At 40.4% G+C, this 18,222-nt stretch overlaps 1 protein-coding gene across 27 annotated transcripts in view; it reads left to right on the top strand.

The window, feature by feature from the left end:
- The first annotated feature begins 326 nt into the window (after positions 1-326).
- The window catches only part of eln1 (tropoelastin 1), a 76,567-nt gene continuing 58,671 nt past the window's right edge, over positions 327-18,222 (top strand). For 8 of the 27 annotated variants that reach the window (XM_012957206.2, XM_012957197.2, XM_012957191.3 and 5 more), the window contains exon 1: positions 333-463. In XM_012957206.2, coding sequence (XP_012812660.2) covers positions 385-463 — 79 coding nt within the window. In that variant the 5' untranslated portion in view covers positions 333-384. 27 annotated transcript variants of the gene reach the window in all.

The following is an 18,222-nucleotide window of genomic DNA, read 5'->3' as shown; positions in this document are numbered from 1 at the left end:
CCCCAGTGCATGGCTACGGAGTGAAACTTTGATAAATCCTCTGTGAAGGGAGCAGAGAGGCAGACAGACAGAACGAGAGACAGATAAACACAAGAGTGGAGAGTTTTGAGCCCCCCTAATCTGGCTCTGCTCCCATTTCTATTTCAGCCAGAATAGCAGAACGTCAGCCAAGAAAAATGAAAAAAAAAGAAAGAAAAAAAAAAAGAGGAAACAAAACAAAATAAAATATTCCCCCTCCTCTCCCAATAATCAGGAGGGTGGGAGGGGGCTGCTGGCACGGTTGGAATGACGTCGTGTCTCTCACTGCCCCTCCCTCATTAGGGATGTGAGCAGAGCGGCGGGATAAAACCCAGCATGTGTGAAGGAACGGGGGCATTGTGAGACATGGAGAGCATACGGCCTGCCGCTCCACTCCGGAGCATCATCCTGTTTCTTGCCTTCTGCCAAATATCTCTGCAAGGAGGTGAGTAGCCACGCACGGATGTGCACTTTGAACTTGCTCTCTCTGATACATGTTGTCTTCACTGTTACTTTAGTATCACTTCATTTCACGTTATCCCCAAACTATTGGTTGGCCAACTATGCTGCAACTGGTATGCACCAAACTGCTGCTCCCCAGCATTCCCTGAGCTATCCAGCACTTGACAGTCTTCCTATGGAGTGTCCCACTTTGCTTGCTGGTTTGAGTTACCTTGCATAGCCCTAGCTTGAAAGGTCTTCCTAACCCAATAAGTTACTAAGCAGGTACAAATCATGGACAGGACCAGTTAATCCCCCTTTCAGTACCCAATACTCCATTGCCCAACAGAGAGTTAATAGCTCAAATACAGATCATGATATATTTCTGAACCAGTAATGAGGCTTTGGCTTCTGTGGTGCCCAGTATATCCTGTTTTTTTCCCAGAAATCCATGTTTTGGGATGCACCTTACCTGGCACAAATTCATCCAGTTGACGTTTCCCAGTGAGACAGCTCTTTCCAAAATCCGCACAGTAGGAAATCACGCCCTGCCTGTGCTCTGACATTGACCACTCCAAGCACTGCATTTCTACTTCAGCCTCTCAGCAACACTTAGTAAAACCTTAACCTTGCACCTATAGCCGTGCAAATAGCAGAGGCAGTGCTTCCCTGCATATCTACAATGACAATAGCATGTGAACGCACTCAGTTTACATATGAAACAGATATGCACTAACAACCCATAAAAAAAACCTAAACAGTTTGGGGCCCAGAGAAGAGTATCAAGGGGATAACTTTAGTGATTTTCAGGCTTCGCTTGCTCCCTGCATAGGACATTATCTCTTTCAGCACCTGAATTAAAAAGCAGAGAGAGATGTTGGCAGAAGAGAACACTTAGTGCAGCCTAAACTGTTCAGTTTAACAATCTAGCTGCCAGTTCAGCACTTGTGCCAGGGACTTTATATAAGCACACTATATTTACTATATTAATCAAGTCTACAAAACACAACAGATTTGTACATTTTTGTGTTTCAGTCATTGACACTCACAATTTCTGAGTTTGGCAGATGTCATTGCATATCATGTGTTCTAAACGTTGGGCCAGATATCAAACTGGGAAACATACTGCATAGTTTTAATTGGCACAAAAAAAGATGTATTCTAGAAAAACTGTGATTTTTACAAACTGGCAACCTGCCTATACGATCAGTCAGTACTGTCTGCAGTCTTAAGCAAAATGGCAAATTTATGTCATACCAATAATGTACTTTGATGACAAGGCTATGATGTTTATGCACACATTATGCACAACTAATACACAGCCAGAGGTATATAACTTGCAATGGTGCAGCTGTATACCTTATACATTTGTTCATCTGTACATTGTATGCACAGGCTTACATGTATACCTAGCACACTTATGGCTCAGACCATCTTGTATAGAGGGTCCATTGGGCACCATATACACAGGGTCAGCTATAAGTGTTATTTACATTTATCTGCAGTCAATATGAATATAAATGCCACACAGAACATCTTATAAAAAAGGAACATATGTACACATACTTTCCTCAAATGAGCAATTTATACAACCTTACACACTGTTATAGCTGCACAAACAATACACAGGCTGCCTTGTTGACTTATGCAAGGGTTAAGCTGCTGGGCTTATACAGAGGATCGTGTTCACACTTTATACAGAAGTACAACTGCACATCTAATAATCAGCATTAGTTGCCTTATGTATAGGCTTATCCTTACTCTACACCTTTTTAACAGTCAGGATATGTTATGCACAGGCAGAGCCACACACCTTTTTACACAAGCTGAACTAAACACCTTACACACCAGCTGACTCGCACAATTTACAAAAAAAATTGCCTGCTCGCTTGTCTGGTTCTCAGCTGAATTTCATATATACAGATTCCGCTATTTACCTTACCCAGAGGCTTTCCTAAACAATTTATAAATAGCGTCAGCTGTACATCTTATTTATGTTACACCTAATACACAGGCTCTGCTATTGTCCTTATACAGAGGCTTAGCACATGAATTATACAGCTTATTCTGCATATAAGGCGAAGGTGAACATCTTTGTCTAGGTGTAAGGTGTACAACTGAGTCTCTACTCAGTTGTACACCTTACACCTAGACAAAGATGTTCACCTTCGCCTTATATGCAGAATAAGCTGTATAATTCATGTGTGAGTCTCAGCTAATAGACTTGCACCAGAGCTAAGCACACCAACTGCATTCCTCATACAGTATAAAAAACCACATACAACCACATACCTTATGTACAGGTTCAGTTGTACACACTACACTTACACGTAGACTAAGATGTTCACCTTAAGTGCAGACATAGCTGTACACTTCATATAGAGGAATGTCCAAACCCAGTGTAGTGCAGAATGCTTTCTAAGTAACATGGGAATGGTATCATTGGGGATGGGAACATGGGAGGAGGAGCTAAAACTATGGGAGGGAATGGCATTGGGTTGAGAGAGGGAGAGCAGAATGCTTTACCAGAGTCACCCCAACCTGATTTAAAGCAACACACACACAATACCTTTAACACACAACTCTCCACCTGCCCCAAACCCACCCTGCACTGCAGTCTGTTAATCTTTATATTGTGCTTTTGTATCCACTGTATATTTGTGCAATACAGTACTAGTAGTATTAGTAGAAACACAGGGGAAAAATACTGCAATAAGTATATATAGCAAGAATAAATATCTACAGTCATAAAGATTAAGTGGCATTTGTTAAAATAAACAGGAGGAAAGAGGATCCTGCCCTGTAGAGCTTACAGTGTTTAAAAGTGTAACGTTTGCACACCTTCTACAATGCTTTTGCTGTGTGCCTGATACAGAGGATCACCTGTGTACCTTAAACAACATATACATGCCCTTTTAGGTGTTATACAAATCACCAGCTACATATATCACACACAAAAAAGTTCAGCTGTGCACCTTATATAAAGGCTACAATACACATCTTAAGGAGTGAAAGAATGGTTATGAGCAGATAAATGGGAAGGGAAAGTAGAGTACATTGCTAGGAATATGATGCAGGTGAGGAGTAAGGATTATACAGTCAACTGTACATCTCATTCACAGCTGTACATTTATCTCATACAGACGGCAGGTTGTAGATCTCTCTTACAGTGTTAATTCCATTTCCTCTATGTTTCAATGCACAGAGCTAGCCACCCCTAATACAGAGAGCCAGCAAGTCCTTTCCAGAGTGTAATGAGTTTAGTGTACTATATTACATGCAGGGTGGGAGAGCTGGGTGGAACAAAATCTTAGAAGGGCCCAATGCAAAGCATAAGTGTGGTCCCCTCTTCCCCTTGAACCCTGTAATGTGGCTAGTTACACCTCTAAGGATGACAGGCGGTAATGTTGGTAAAACTGGTTAGATGAACTCTATATACAGATACATAATTATATTCCCAGCAGAAGATTGGCTGTGCAGATACCCTTAGAGTTCAATGTTGTTACCAAAATGACAGTCTGACTGTTTCTAATCTAGGGAAAGTCTGTTATGGTAGAAAACAAAAGTTTGGTTACTAAAACAGTTGATTCTCTGTGGACTTTTTTGGATCTATGTATAACAGATCAGCATAATAATCAGGCATGGCTAAAGTATGAATTTAGCAGGCAGTGTTCCCTGCAAGCTGTGCACTCATATGACTGCACAAATGGTATAACTCTATGTATACAGGCAAATCTGCATGTATTACTTGTTCCTACCCAGTCACTGCTCAGTGCTCATGGTTTTTTAAAAGTGCCCGCAAAAGATCATTTTTAGGGGAATGCTGCTTACAAGGCTGTACAGATTGTATTGCAGTGATTGAGCCCTCCAATCCAGCAAATCACATTATTTGGTGGTTCTTCAAAAATAAACTATTAATCCATGTAAAATATCCTTTTAAACCATACTTGCACAAGTTATGCAATAGTGTACACACCATAAATGCCTGGTCTGCTCATGTACATATCTATCCAAAAATGACATTTTAATTTGCCAGTGTACCTTGACAGCAGGTGTTTGGTACATTAGCAAATAAAGACTGTTGATGATCCAGCTGGTCAGATGGTCAGCCTGAATAATGGGACAAAAATATTTGGACATATTTGGACATATTAGCCTCATGGCTAATATTTTAGCCATGAGGTAAAATAATCATCCATTTGGTGTTTTTACCCTACAGCCTAGCAGCCCCATCATATGAGCAACAGGGACACCTAACATACGAAGTATGTGAGGTTGAAAAAACACATGTGTTAATCAAGTTCTATGAACAAAATTTGCTATATGTTGGAAGCCACTGCCATTTCGTATTTTGTTCTTTAGATTTCTGGAAGAATATGACTATAATATACTTACTGCATAGATATATGTATATGGATGTTACTCATATAAATATATATATATATATATACAAGAACCATAAATATTCTGTAAATTGTATCCTTATAAAAGGGACTTAGTGATGCTGACGCTTTTAACGGTGATTAGTGATGCCATTTCTGTCACATGACTCACTAAAATTGTGTATTATTACAAATAATGTCCCCCCTCTTGTAAAAAATAGGAATATGTAAAGTCACCATGGAGTTCCGTGATCTCTGTAAAAGTACTAGGCCTTCATCCTCAAGTCTTTTAATGGTCGTGAAACTCCTCAGTGACTTTATATTTTACAATAGGGGGAGCATTATTCACTATATAAGTGCATGGCATACAGAGCTAATGCCTGTGTGGTTGTATAGTTTGTAGTTCAGCTGTGTGCAGCCTTGGGTAGGATTAGAGAGGAGTGGCTATTAATACTGTTTCCGTAGTAGTTCAGTTCCTAATGTGATGCTTTTATCCAGCTGGGTATAAAGTTTGCCTGAGCTCTGCTTTGGTTTTGCAGCATACAAGGTTGAAATGAAAGAGCATTAATGCTAGAAATCTGTTTCTCTAGAAATTCCAGATGTTTTCTGTCAAGGAAAGCACAAGTTTTAACTCAGAAGTGAAAGCTGACACATTCCCATCTGACACGAATGCAAAGGCTTGAGCATTTAACGCCTTCCTGCCAGTAACTACACACATACCTACACCACAGAAGCCCCATTATCTCTTCCTCTCCATTTGAGACTAATCTCTGATATGGCTTTGCCTCTCCAACATAGCGGGCATTAACCGCTAAGCAGTTCTGCCACATATTTTTTTATCTCCATGTGGAGAAGTGGTTTTAAATCATTGCCAAAACTGCATAGATTAGTGTCAGCTGTTGTACCGGGCCAGCACATCTGCTAAACCTGTTTCTCAGAGCCAGTTTTAATGTAAGGCAGAAATAGGGTTGCCACCCAGCTGGTATTTTACTTGGTGACAATATAAGATATATGGTGTCCTTTCTTTTCTAGAAAAGGTGTCAACCCACAAAATAGTTGCATTAATGATATAACAGGATGTAAAAATTGTTAGATATTTTCAATATATTTATATATATATATATACAGGAACAAACGGAGCACACCCTATTGAAGTTCAAATGCCCAGGGTGCTAGCAAAACACATATAAAGCAAGGCAGTGAGCTGCACACACTAGGTCTTGACAAAAAATAATATATATATCTCAAAAGCGATGCATATTTTGTTAATGATATCCTTATAAATGGAGCTTAGTGATGTAATGATTTTTAATTAGTGTCACATGACATAAAAATTAAGGACCCCTATGTTGTAAAATATGAGGGTATTAAAAGTCACCTAGGAGTTCCATGACCTTTATAAAAGCACTCGGCCTACAGCCTTTTTGTGGTCATGTAGCTCCTCAGTGACTTATGTCAAAATTGTAGTCCTATGGTTGTTATTGATATGCAAACTGTTGGAGTTGCAATTCAGAAACAACTAGAAGGTCATATGCTGGACATGATTCTGAGATTGTGGTCCAGTCTTGGCAACTCCCATCTGTACCTTTTTAGAAAGACTTTCCACTTGATGTTGGAACATTGATGGTGGGATTTGTTTCCATTCAGGTACAAGAGTACTGATGAGGTTGGGCACTGATAGTGTATGATCCGGACTTTCTGCATTTATCATTCTAATTTATCCTTCAGATGTTGTCTTGGGTTAAAATCAGGGCTATGTGTAGGCCAATCAGGTTTTTCCAGCCCATCTCATCAAACTATGTCCAAACCTTATTGTTTTGTGTTTTGGAACATTATTGTGGTGAAACAGAAAACAGTGAAAAAATAGGAAGCACACAATTTTCAAAGAATATCATTGTATCTAGCAGTGTCCAGGTTTTCTAGAACTGTACCAGGGGCCCTAGGCTAAACCATAAGAAAAATTCCCAGACCATTAGTCCTGTTCAACAGTATTTTACAGTCAGCATTACAAATACATTTCAGGTAGTCTTCTCCTGTAGCGATATCTGTGGGTTCAGGCTGACGCCCCGTTCTTCTGTGGGACACTGTGGATTGGCTGTAATGTAATGTGCTAAGGTTATGGGTTCTTTAGCGGCTACTATCTCCAGGCGGTAGGGGGGGGGGATATCACTTGACAGTAACATCACGTGGTACTGTGAACTGTGCTATCGCAGGGGCAGAGCTACGCAGGGGCCCTTAGGGTTAAAGAGAAAGTGTCTGTATACAGAATGCAGAGTCAGTAGTCTCAGTGCTGTATTCACTTATTAAACTTGCATCAGAAATAGTTATCCGCATAAACTAAATCCAGATGAGGCTGCTTTGGTCGGCCAGTTGTTACCTATTATTGATTACACTTGAAACACAGTAACGATTCAACAACAATCCATTCCACACAGCAAGCATTCCACACAAGCAAGCATTCTGCTGGTTATTCTACGAAAATAAACACAAAAAATGTATTTGGCCTATCCCTGCCTCTGCTCTGTTATGGCTGTACTATGTCATGTTCTAGACTCCCTGGCGGCAATTTATCAGTCACTTTCTGGACAACTGGGCCACAATTGCACAGAAATTGATAAATCTGACCCACGCTTGCACTAGATCTGCTGCCAAAAGATTCTTATGCATGAATTTTGTCTCACAAGTGCTGTTAAAATGTTTTTTAAGAATTCCCTATCCAATGGACTTGAAATCAGATTTGGCTGAAGTGTTTTTATATTAAAATCAAGGGAAATATTTTCAGGGGAAATGGTAAAACAAAACAATTTGAATGAATTTACCCTGCAGGCACTGATTTTATGCAAGAACATACAATTTATTTAAGGGAAACTCATCAAAATTAAAACAAATGTTTTACTCTGCCTGAAAAAATATAAAATATGTATAAATGGGAGCAATGTTTGCCTTGGTCCAGTAATCTCCAACAGTTTGAAAAGTAGGAACTGCACACTTAGGGGGCAGATTTATTATGCTGTGCAAAAAACGGTGACAAAATTCACCACAAAAAAACAGCGGGCTTCGCCGCGTAAAAAAAAATTGGTGTAATTTTTTATGTGTTTTTCAGAAGCCAAACTTTTCTATTTATTTTCACACAGCTTTTTGCACCATTTTTTCGGTGAATTTCATTTTACACAGCATAATAAATAGGCCCCTTAGCCTTACTTTAGATGGAGGTAGGGTTTGTTTGCCTTTAAAGGGGCGGTTCATCATTAAGTTATCATTTAGTATGTTAAAAAAAAATGGCCAATTCTTAGCAACTTTTCCATTGGCCTTCATTTTTTTTATATTTTTGCCTTCCACTTCTGTTTTTTCCCATCCCACCCCCACAAATAGGGGTCACTGGCCCCAGCTGTCAAAAAACGATTTGGAGCTGCTGAACAAAAAGCTAAATAATTGAAAAACAACAAATCATATAAAACAAAGACCAATTGCAAACTGTGTCTGAATATCACTCTTTACATCATACTAAAAGTTAATGTAAGTGTACAGTATATAAAACAAGGGGAGGCTCATTTATGAATTTTCTAAATGTAAGTTTTTTTTTAAGGAAAGGGGTTGTGTACTGGCAATTTAATTAGCTACATTGCAAGGACCAAACACATAGATTCAGTTTCTGTTTACCCTGTTTAGCTAAAGAAATAACAGATTAATAATAACAGATTAAGAGGAGTATGTACCCATGGTTGTTTTACATAGTAACATAGTAACATAGTAAGTTGGGTTGAAAAAAGACATACGTCCATCAAGTTCAACCATAATGCCTATATATAACCTGCCTAACTGCTAGTTTATCCAGAGGAAGGCAAAAAAACCCCATCTGAAGCCTCTCTAATTTGCCGCAGAGGGGAAAAAATTCCTTCCTGACTCCAAGATGGCAATCGGACCAGTCCCTGGATCAACTTGTACTAAGAACTATCTCCCATAACCCTGTATTCCCTCACTTGTACTAAGAGCTATCTCCCATACCCCTGTATTCCCTCACTTGTACTGCGAGCTATCTCCCATAACCCTGTATTCCCTCACTTGTACTGAGAGCTATCTCCCATACCCCTGTATTCCCTCACTTGTACTGAGAGCTATCTCCCCCTACCCCTGTATTCCCTCACTTGTACTGAGAGCTATCTCCCCTACCCCTGTATTCCCTCACTTGTACTGAGAGCTATCTCCCCTACCCCTGTATTCCCTCACTTGTACTGAGAGCTATCTCCCCTACCCCTGTATTCCCTCACTTGTACTGAGAGCTATCTCCCCTACCCCTGTATTCCCTCACTTGTACTGAGAGCTATCTCCCCTACCCCTGTATTCCCTCACTTGTACTGAGAGCTATCTCCCCTACCCCTGTATTCCCTCACTTGTACTGAGAGCTATCCCCCCTACCCCTGTATTCCCTCACTTGTACTGAGAGCTATCTCCCCTACCCCTGTATTCCCTCACTTGTACTGAGAGCTATCCCCCCTACCCCTGTATTCCCTCACTTGTACTGAGAGCTATCTCCCATACCCCTGTATTCCCTCACTAGTACTGAGAGCTATCTCCCATACCCCTGTATTCCCTCACTAGTACTGAGAGCTATCTCCCCTACCCCTGTATTCCCTCACTTGTACTGAGAGCTATCTCCCCTACCCCTGTATTCCCTCACTTGTACTAAGAGCTATCTCCCCTACTCCTGTATTCCCTCACTAGTACTGAGAGCTATCTCCCATACCCCTGTATTCCCTCACTTGTACTGAGAGCTATCTCCCCTACTCCTGTATTCCCTCACTAGTACTGAGAGCTATCTCCCCTACCCCTGTATTCCCTCACTTGTACTGAGAGCTATCTCCCATAACCCTGTTTTCCCTCACTTGTACTGAGAGCTATCTCCCATACCCCTGTATTCCCTCACTTGTACTGAGAGCTATCTCAGTATCTTGCACTGACAAACACATTTTCATGAATTCAAACACACTCCTGCATTCTGCAAGGCAAATTCTGTGGCAGGGCAGAGTTGTAGAGTTGAAGCCTGTCAGCTCCTTGTCCTTATATACAGGGCATTAGAAAATCACCTTCATATTTTATAATTTTTTATAGCAGCACAATAACTTAACTCCCTTTTTTACCGAGCGTTCGTGTCTTGATAGATCTCCCCCTTAGTGTGATGACTTCCCTTGAGCACTCATGCAGTGCACAAGGACTGCACAATACAAATGACTCCCATATACTACATAAGTGGGGCAGTGTTGGTTGAAATAATTTAGCTTGTAATAATAACAAGCTATTGGCCAGACAATATCATTTTCCATGGTTACTTTATTATCCTTAAGTAAACTGACAAGTTTAGTCTGCTCTTGTGACTGCAACGTCATGCTAACAAGTGAATGACTTGCACACAGGCCCAGACTGGCAATCTGTGGATTCTGGCCAATGCCAGAGGGGCTGCTGTAAGATGCCACAGACAGTCACTCTTTATTAGGCTGGTGGGGCCTGTTTGGGCCTCTGTATACAGTACTTGAAATACCAGGGCCTATTTGAATTCCCAGTTCAGACCTGCTTGCACAATATGAGCTAGTTCTGAGAAAAAAATATTTAATCTTCATAATAATCATGTTAGCTGACCAAGTGCAATTTTAGAGTGGTCAGTGTTTCTCACAATGACAGGTTATCCCAATAAAATAAGTCAGCAACAACAGAGCAATATTTGCAAAAGTAGTTCAATGCTCACTCTATTTCAGCCGTTGGTGGACTTTTTATAACCCTCCCCTTGTAGGTACAACCTTTGGTTAGGGCCTCTCTAAGTTCATAACAATGTCAGAGAGGAAAGGAAAGCATTGGAGTATCAGCCATTTAGCCGTATTTTGAAAACTATCTATGAGAGCAAATAAGTTTTTAATTGACCATGTAGCTAGGCACCCAGATGTATCTATTAGAGCAAATGGGCATTCTATTCAAATCTCATCCCAACTTGCCTTTAGGCTTAGTAACCCCCTCTTCCTCTTACAATTGCTCCAGGCTGCCCCTGAATGTACCCCAGTCCCACATTCTTGGAGTCATTGTATGAGATAGTAGATGTCACCAGGTCCAGAATGGAATTAAAAATAGGCCCTGGCAAATCAGGTACAGAGAGGCTTGAACACCTCCCCCCTCCAGCCCAATATATATTGACTGTCTATGGCATCATACAGCAGCCCCTCTGCCATTTGCCAGGATCTACAGGTAACTGGGCCTGGATGTCCTTCATACATGCAGGAATTTCTAGTTTAGAGCATCCATTTGTAATTTTTATAGTGAAGGTTCCATATTTCCTAATATTTTCATATACTGTTACTACAACCTCCATACCATATACGCACTAGTTTTATGTACTAGTTCTATGTGTATTCCATCACCTATGCAACCAGTAGCAGTATCTGCCATTTAGAACAGTAATAAATAGGGTTAATTGAATCAGTCCTGTGCTGGCCAAAGATCTAAAGCATAACTGAGAGGCTCTGCTAGGGTAGACAGCTGCAGTACAGAATGTAATCTTTATAGAGACAAATAAGCTGTCAGTATGATGGGAAAATCAATGTATAATTAGAAAAAAAAATCCTTGAACTGTAAATATTTAGCAGATTTCACATGTGTCTAGTATTGCACAAACATGGCAATTACTGCACCAATGTGGTTTAATATACAAAGCAACATGTTTAAAACAAGTTACAGACCAACAGCAACATACTAAACAAATACTACTATCCAACCAAGCATTCAACAAGGGTGCCATCATAAAAAGCAGAAATCTATTCAGTGATTGAGTAAAGGAAACACTCTTAGGGCAGGGGTACATGGGCCGCAATGCCATTCCATCAGCTAGAATGTAAATCGCCAGTGGGATGGCATACGTGACGCTGCGATGTCCCGCAGTCGCCTGAAGTTGCCTTGAGAGGAAACTTCAGACGACTGCGGGGCATCACAGTGACGTGTATGCCATCTCACCGGTAATTTACATTCTAGTCAGTGGGATGGGATTTGTAGCTGGGCGACTAATCTCCCTGTTTACTCCTGCCCTTAGGTAGAGTGCTCAGCTTGGTTTCCCTTTTCAAGGCTCAAGTGCTGAAAAGTAACCTCAACCTGTCCTAGTTCACTATTATTTAGACATAAAAACATTTCTAGCGAGACACTACGGGCTCTTGGGCCTAAATGGACATTTATCAATCCTAAAAGTGCACATTCGAGTGAGCATTAGCTTGACTGAGCGGAAGGAAAAAGGGAAGCATAGGAGCAAAGAAGGAGGGAAGGGGTAAGTTGGAATAGATATGAAATCAATTATAAATAAAATCAGAAAGAATATACTGCACTTCTCACACCAATGTTTCAAGCTGCATCCACAAAAGTGAGTTCACTTGTCCACCACAAACATCAAATAACAATACAAAATCTTAGGATACGCTCTCATGCACAGTGTTTATGAAGTGTCTATTATTTAATAGTTCACTTTGCAGTTCATTTTGCAGAATGTCCATCCGGGACATTTTTTATCCACTTTATTTGGTGGTTGGTTCAGTGGTTGGGAAGTGAAGCTCCCAGTATGCAGTGAGAGGCAACCATTGCATGTAGCCTCTTTTGACTTGTTTTGTCTTGTTCAACAAATTCTTTAATGGACATCTGCTCCAGAGCACTAAGCAGATAGAGACTGTAGGTAGCAACATGGGCAAAATGTGTTCTGGTCCAGGATTTCATATGGAAATGAGGAATAAGCATGGTATAGGCACACAAAGCCAAATAGTTGGGTAGGCAGGAGGGCCCACTGACACCTGAGCGTACCTGCAATTTTGTTGGTACACTGGTGAGCCAGCCTCACACTGAGCATACGATATGTTTGATGCGCAATGACGCACAACATTCCAGTGAAAGTTTGCAATGATATTCCTGACTCATTAGCTGACACAGCGTCTTTGCTTTTAAACTGCACCCCTCTGAGAGTGGAAAGCACAATTCTGTTAAGGTCAAGTAATATTCTCTGCTTCCATGACAAACATGAACAGGCTTATCATGTATGTACAGGATTATTGTGTAAACATAGTTATGGAAGATATAGATATAGACTCTATTGCTGATTGTTCCCTTGACACATCTTCATTCCTGTAACGAAGGAAAAAGTTGCTTCTAATAGTGTAAAGAGTTCCTTACTTACTAGCTTTAGGTTGTATCTGGTAAACATCTAATTGGGATCTTATTAAAAGATATAAGCATCAAACCAATAGCCATTTCCTAGTGCAATAATCCCTAATGTATAAGCTTTAAGAGAGGTCCTTGCATGAGTAAACTATATAACATATATATCTTTATAATATCAGAACCCTGGACAGCAGCCCTGGAGGGAAGAGCTTCCCATTGGTAGTGGGGATATTCTAATTTCCGTTTAAGCCATCTTCTATAATATGCATTGGGCTGTGGTGCATCGCACTAGGCAGTTGTAACAGTACAAATACTCCATACTACACTGGAACTGGAAGAGTAATAAACATCCATAAGCAACCACACATCTCTTCCCTCACTGGCATGATAATATGTTCCCAGCCAACTTTTTCTACCATTACATATTTTAACCAGCATCTTCTCACCCCAATGCATTTATACTTACACAGCAACCAATATACTCACTACTAATGCATACACCATCGGTGCACTTATACTCAATCCACCCGTGACTCAACTATACAGTACAAACCCAATAATAATTAATTGAAAGCACATTAGTTGCGCCACCAGTGTCCCTGTGCTATGTCTCCTACTGGTGAATCCCAGCCCTTCCAGTATGTATACTCAGTCTTCTACTTTCAAACTAAGTCCACCACTGACAGTGCAGTACTTAATAAGGTACTTATGCTTTATTATCATTTTTAGAACTTTAATTATGTCACTCATATAAAGGGCATTATTTAATGTCTCTTATGACTAGGGCATTATTCTATGTCTCTTGCGCCTACAGCTTTTGTCAGTAGCGATAAGCAAATTTTTCCCCCAGGCATAGCTTTGCAGCGAATTTCTGCATTTCGCCATTTGCGAAAATTCATTGCGTGTCAAAAAAAGAGTTATGGTTGTGTCAAAATGGGTGCGGTCGCATCAAAAAGGGCGCGGTCACGTCAAAATGGGCACGCGCAACAAAAAAAATCATGCGACAAACACAGCGTTTTGTGAATTTTGCCGCCGTTTCGCAAATTCTTTGCCGAAATGGGACAGATTCGCTCATTACTATTTGTCAGTCCTCCCAGTTTGGAACAGACTTTCCCCAGTAGCTAGACTGTTAAACCATAGTTGATGGGAAAGGTTTAACAGTCTAGCTACTGGGGAAAGTCTGAATTTTCAGAGCCAGTCTTATTAAGGGCCTGAAGTTGATGATTATAATAGGCCAAAAGTAACCTATATAAATCCAGAATGAGGCCTTCCATCTTTTGCTTAACTAGACCTACCAACTTTAGGGTGCCATATTGTCCTACTAAGCAATAAATAGTCACTTATTCTGACATACATTTATTTTCTGCATTATAAAGTCTCCTTAAAGGAACAGTAACACCAAAAAATTAAAGAGTTTTAAAGTAAATTAAATATAATGTACTGTTACCCTGCACTGGTAAAAGTTGTGTGTTTGCTACAGTAACTCTACTATAGTTTATATAATAAGCTGCTGTGTAGCCATGGGGGCAGCCATTCAAGCTGGAAAAAAGGAGAAAAGGCACAGGTTACATAGCAGATAACAGACAAGTTCTGTAGAATACAATAGTGTTTTATCTGTTATCTGCTATGTGCCTGTGCCTTTTCTCCTTCAAATGGCTGCCCCCATGGCTACACAGCTGCATTCTTTATATAAACCATAGTAGTGTTTCTGAGGAAAACACACCAGTTGTACCAGTGCAGGGCAGCAGTACATTATATTGGAATTTCTTTTATACACTTGAATTTTTTGGTGTTACTGTTCCTTTAAGTAGCTAGGCCTTTCCACTGGCAGATTTTCCCCAAAAAAGTACTTATTTACTGTTTGCAGCCGCTAATGCTTTTACTCTCTGTCCAGTAGTAACATGACTATTTACCTCCACATAAATCGCTTAACACCTCATCAACAAAGCTCATTTGAATCTCTTTTAAAAGTACAATTTACCCAAGAACATTTCTTTTCCTCAACCCAATTAACATTCTTGAGGTTGCATTCCATCCACTGTCATTGCAAGAGCTGAATGTTTTCTATTATAGATTGACATGCCATGTGGCTTATATGTACACATAAACTAATCTGCAGCTATTTTAACAGAGTTTTTACTGTATTTTTCAAGTAATAATGCTTCATGCAAAACATAAGCCAGCCTTAGAAATAAAGCGCCACAGCTACCATTTATAACCGCCTCCTTTGCTGTATGCCAGATCAGTTCTTTGATAAACATGCATTATAATATATCCATTCATCCAAAAGTCACCTTAAATCGCCAGTCTCTTTAGGGCCATATAGAATACCCACCAGCCATAGCCCTAGCTATTTGGGGATAGTTTAGGGAAATCATTTTTGCTTCTACAACTTCTACAACTTTCTACAAGTACATTTGTTTTTTCCCATGAAATAAAATCTTAACAAGCATCAGACATATGGCTGTTCTATGACTCACTTGCAAAGTAGGAAGAAACAAAAGGAGATTTTTCCTTTGATAAAAAGATGCAGCTTGCTGTCAATAGTAAACAAGCTAGCAGTCTTTTGAAGCAGACTCTAAATATTACAGCTGCCTGGCTAGTTTCATAAAAATGCCAAAGCAGGAAACCAAGAAGGTATCCTTTGTTGTAACAAATCTATAGTTCACAATGCATCCTGGTCACTGCCCTGCAAGGGCAATTACTGGCCAAATGCAGCCCTTACATGCCAGTGGTCATTCTGATTCCCATCAATGAGATATGATATGTAGCAGGCAGCAATTAATGCATGCTGTTTGCCATTGTAGCTAGGGGTGTCAAACCTGTGACTTCTAGAATTAAATGCCATGGGATTTGAAGTTGGAAAGCCAGATGCTCAAAAATCCTGCACTACAAGTATTAGCCATTGGTGTTCATACTTTGTTTTCAGGGCCCCTTTGCAATCTAACATTTATTTGAGCCCCTTTAGCTTATAACAAGGTTATAGATATAACTTGGCCAGTCACTCCTGTATATATTTAGAGATAAATCAGGCAGTAAACATGTTTTCACCCTACAGTTCTACCCTAACCAGTCTTCATTGCCTTCCCTTTCACTGTGTGTGGCTCCCCTTCTGTATACGCTCATGCTTTTCAAATCTATCTGATTCAAGAATAAAGATTAGTAACCACTGGTTCCCAACTGTTGTTACACTCCAAAACCTCTCATTCCCAAACCATCAATGGCTCTGCCACAAGCACAAGTTTTGTGGATATTATCACAAACACACAGGTGTCTTGTAAATAGATGGATCATTCTGGCAAATCTACCAACACTGTCACATACAGTACTTGCCCAGAACACAACCACTGTTTGTAAAGCCAGAAGAATGGCTTAAAGGAGAACGAAAGAAGTAGGGCAGAAGTGTTGTACATTATGTTTTGGGCTTCTGTACCAGCCCAGGCAACTACAGCCCTTTATTAGGGAAGATCTGTGCCTCCAAAGATCAGGTCTTAAAAATCAGCCTTGTGGCATCAGCTTATATGACAGGCCAGCCCCATTTTCTGCTTGTTAATTTGAGACAACCCCTAAGCTCAACCTAGATCATTGCTGCTATGGAGATGCTGAATCTTTCTGCTTATGCAGCAAGTTCAGTTTATAAGAACCCATACATCAGACTATTAATGCACCACTGGCTTTGGAGGGGTGGCTTGTACAATAAAGCCACAGCCATAAGAGCATAAAACATTTCCTTTTCTACATATTGTAGCACGCTTTAACTCATATACATACATGCCGTATATCAGCGATGTAACAAGAGTATGGAGGGACCCCCAGCAAAAAAATCTTGGAGGGGCCCGGTGCACAGAGATCCCTACCAGGCCCCGCAAATGCCCACTCCCCCCCGCTGGCATCTTCTGCCCCCCCCCCCCCCGTGCCTTTCTGGCCCACTTGCAATTAGGAGAGTGGCTGTGGAGAAGCAAGTTTTATAGTGCCATAGAGGATATATATAGATCCCTACTGTCTCTCAAAGTACACCAACTTTTTTGAAGGGAGCTCTGTGTGCACCAAAAGTGGCCTCTGCCAGTCCAGTAGATTTAAAATAGAGTGATATGTTGTAAATCTGCAAGAAAATCTCAACATCTTTTGAATGCTGGCATTTTATATGTGCAGAGGGGCAAATTACAGTGCGGTCCTATGTATAAGTTCCATGCAAAGCATTTCCAAAGATGCAGGGAGGCTGCAATGTTCAAAACTTTACATTGCCCCCATAGTGTTACTGTCACTTTAAAATCAATGAATGACTCTATCCTCTTCTCTTGTATATTTATTTTGGTCTTGGCCAGACATTTCATTGGACCACCTGACAAAATGTATACTGCTCCCCTACTGCAGTTTGTTTACTAAACCACCCTGGAGCCAGCTTTGTTGCAGTGCCTCCCTGTTGGCGGCGGTCATACACAGAGATCTGGCACAGTTGTATCAGATACTACGCACTCCAAATTCCTCGCACACTGAGATCAACAGTTTTGGAATTCTTAATTCTCCCGAGTCCCTGTTAATCAAACGCACACCTCTCATGCGCACTGTTTGCTTTTAACCCTATCTTTGCAGGATGACCTACCTACTGCTGTCCCTTCCTAGTATTTAAGTAACAGTATCAATGTTGTGACCAGCAACTAAGCCCTATTATTAATATAACTGCAGAGGAATATCTCTTTTTGCATAGTGCAAGCGTACTTGGATGAAACTTGCTCAGTTAAAATGGAAATGTATGCACATTAATGCTGACATGTATTTTTTTAACCAGGCAGCATATTTTAAAATCTCAGTGTAGCTTTAGATCTGCTTTGAAAACTGCATTTTAATCAAACACCTGAATTCTATTAGAAGAATAAAGAACAATGGGCAGGCAGTGTCATGCTACTTTGCTTCTATGGCCTTATGTACCTGTATCAAGTCACATTCCATTTTCCTATAGATAATCTTACACACTTCAGAGTTATATTCCCTATTACCTTTTTTATTTTTGGTGCCGTGTTCCTATGTAGAAAGCCCTGAGCAAGGCTTGATAAACAGGAACTTGGCCATATACCTATAGTTCCACTCAGTTGGCTAAGTTTGCCAACAAGCAGATCTTTTTTAGGTTTGGTCAAATTGGGTTGATCCATTCATTTAGCCCAACGATGTAAAAAGTGTTGGCGAGCCACACAAGCATGAAAAAAGT

Source organism: Xenopus tropicalis, chromosome 2 (assembly GCF_000004195.4).
Source record: "Xenopus tropicalis strain Nigerian chromosome 2, UCB_Xtro_10.0, whole genome shotgun sequence".
Lineage (NCBI taxonomy): Eukaryota > Metazoa > Chordata > Amphibia > Anura > Pipidae > Xenopus > Xenopus tropicalis.
The sequence above is the reverse complement of the archived record's forward strand: the minus strand, read 5'-3'. Positions and strand labels throughout refer to the sequence as shown.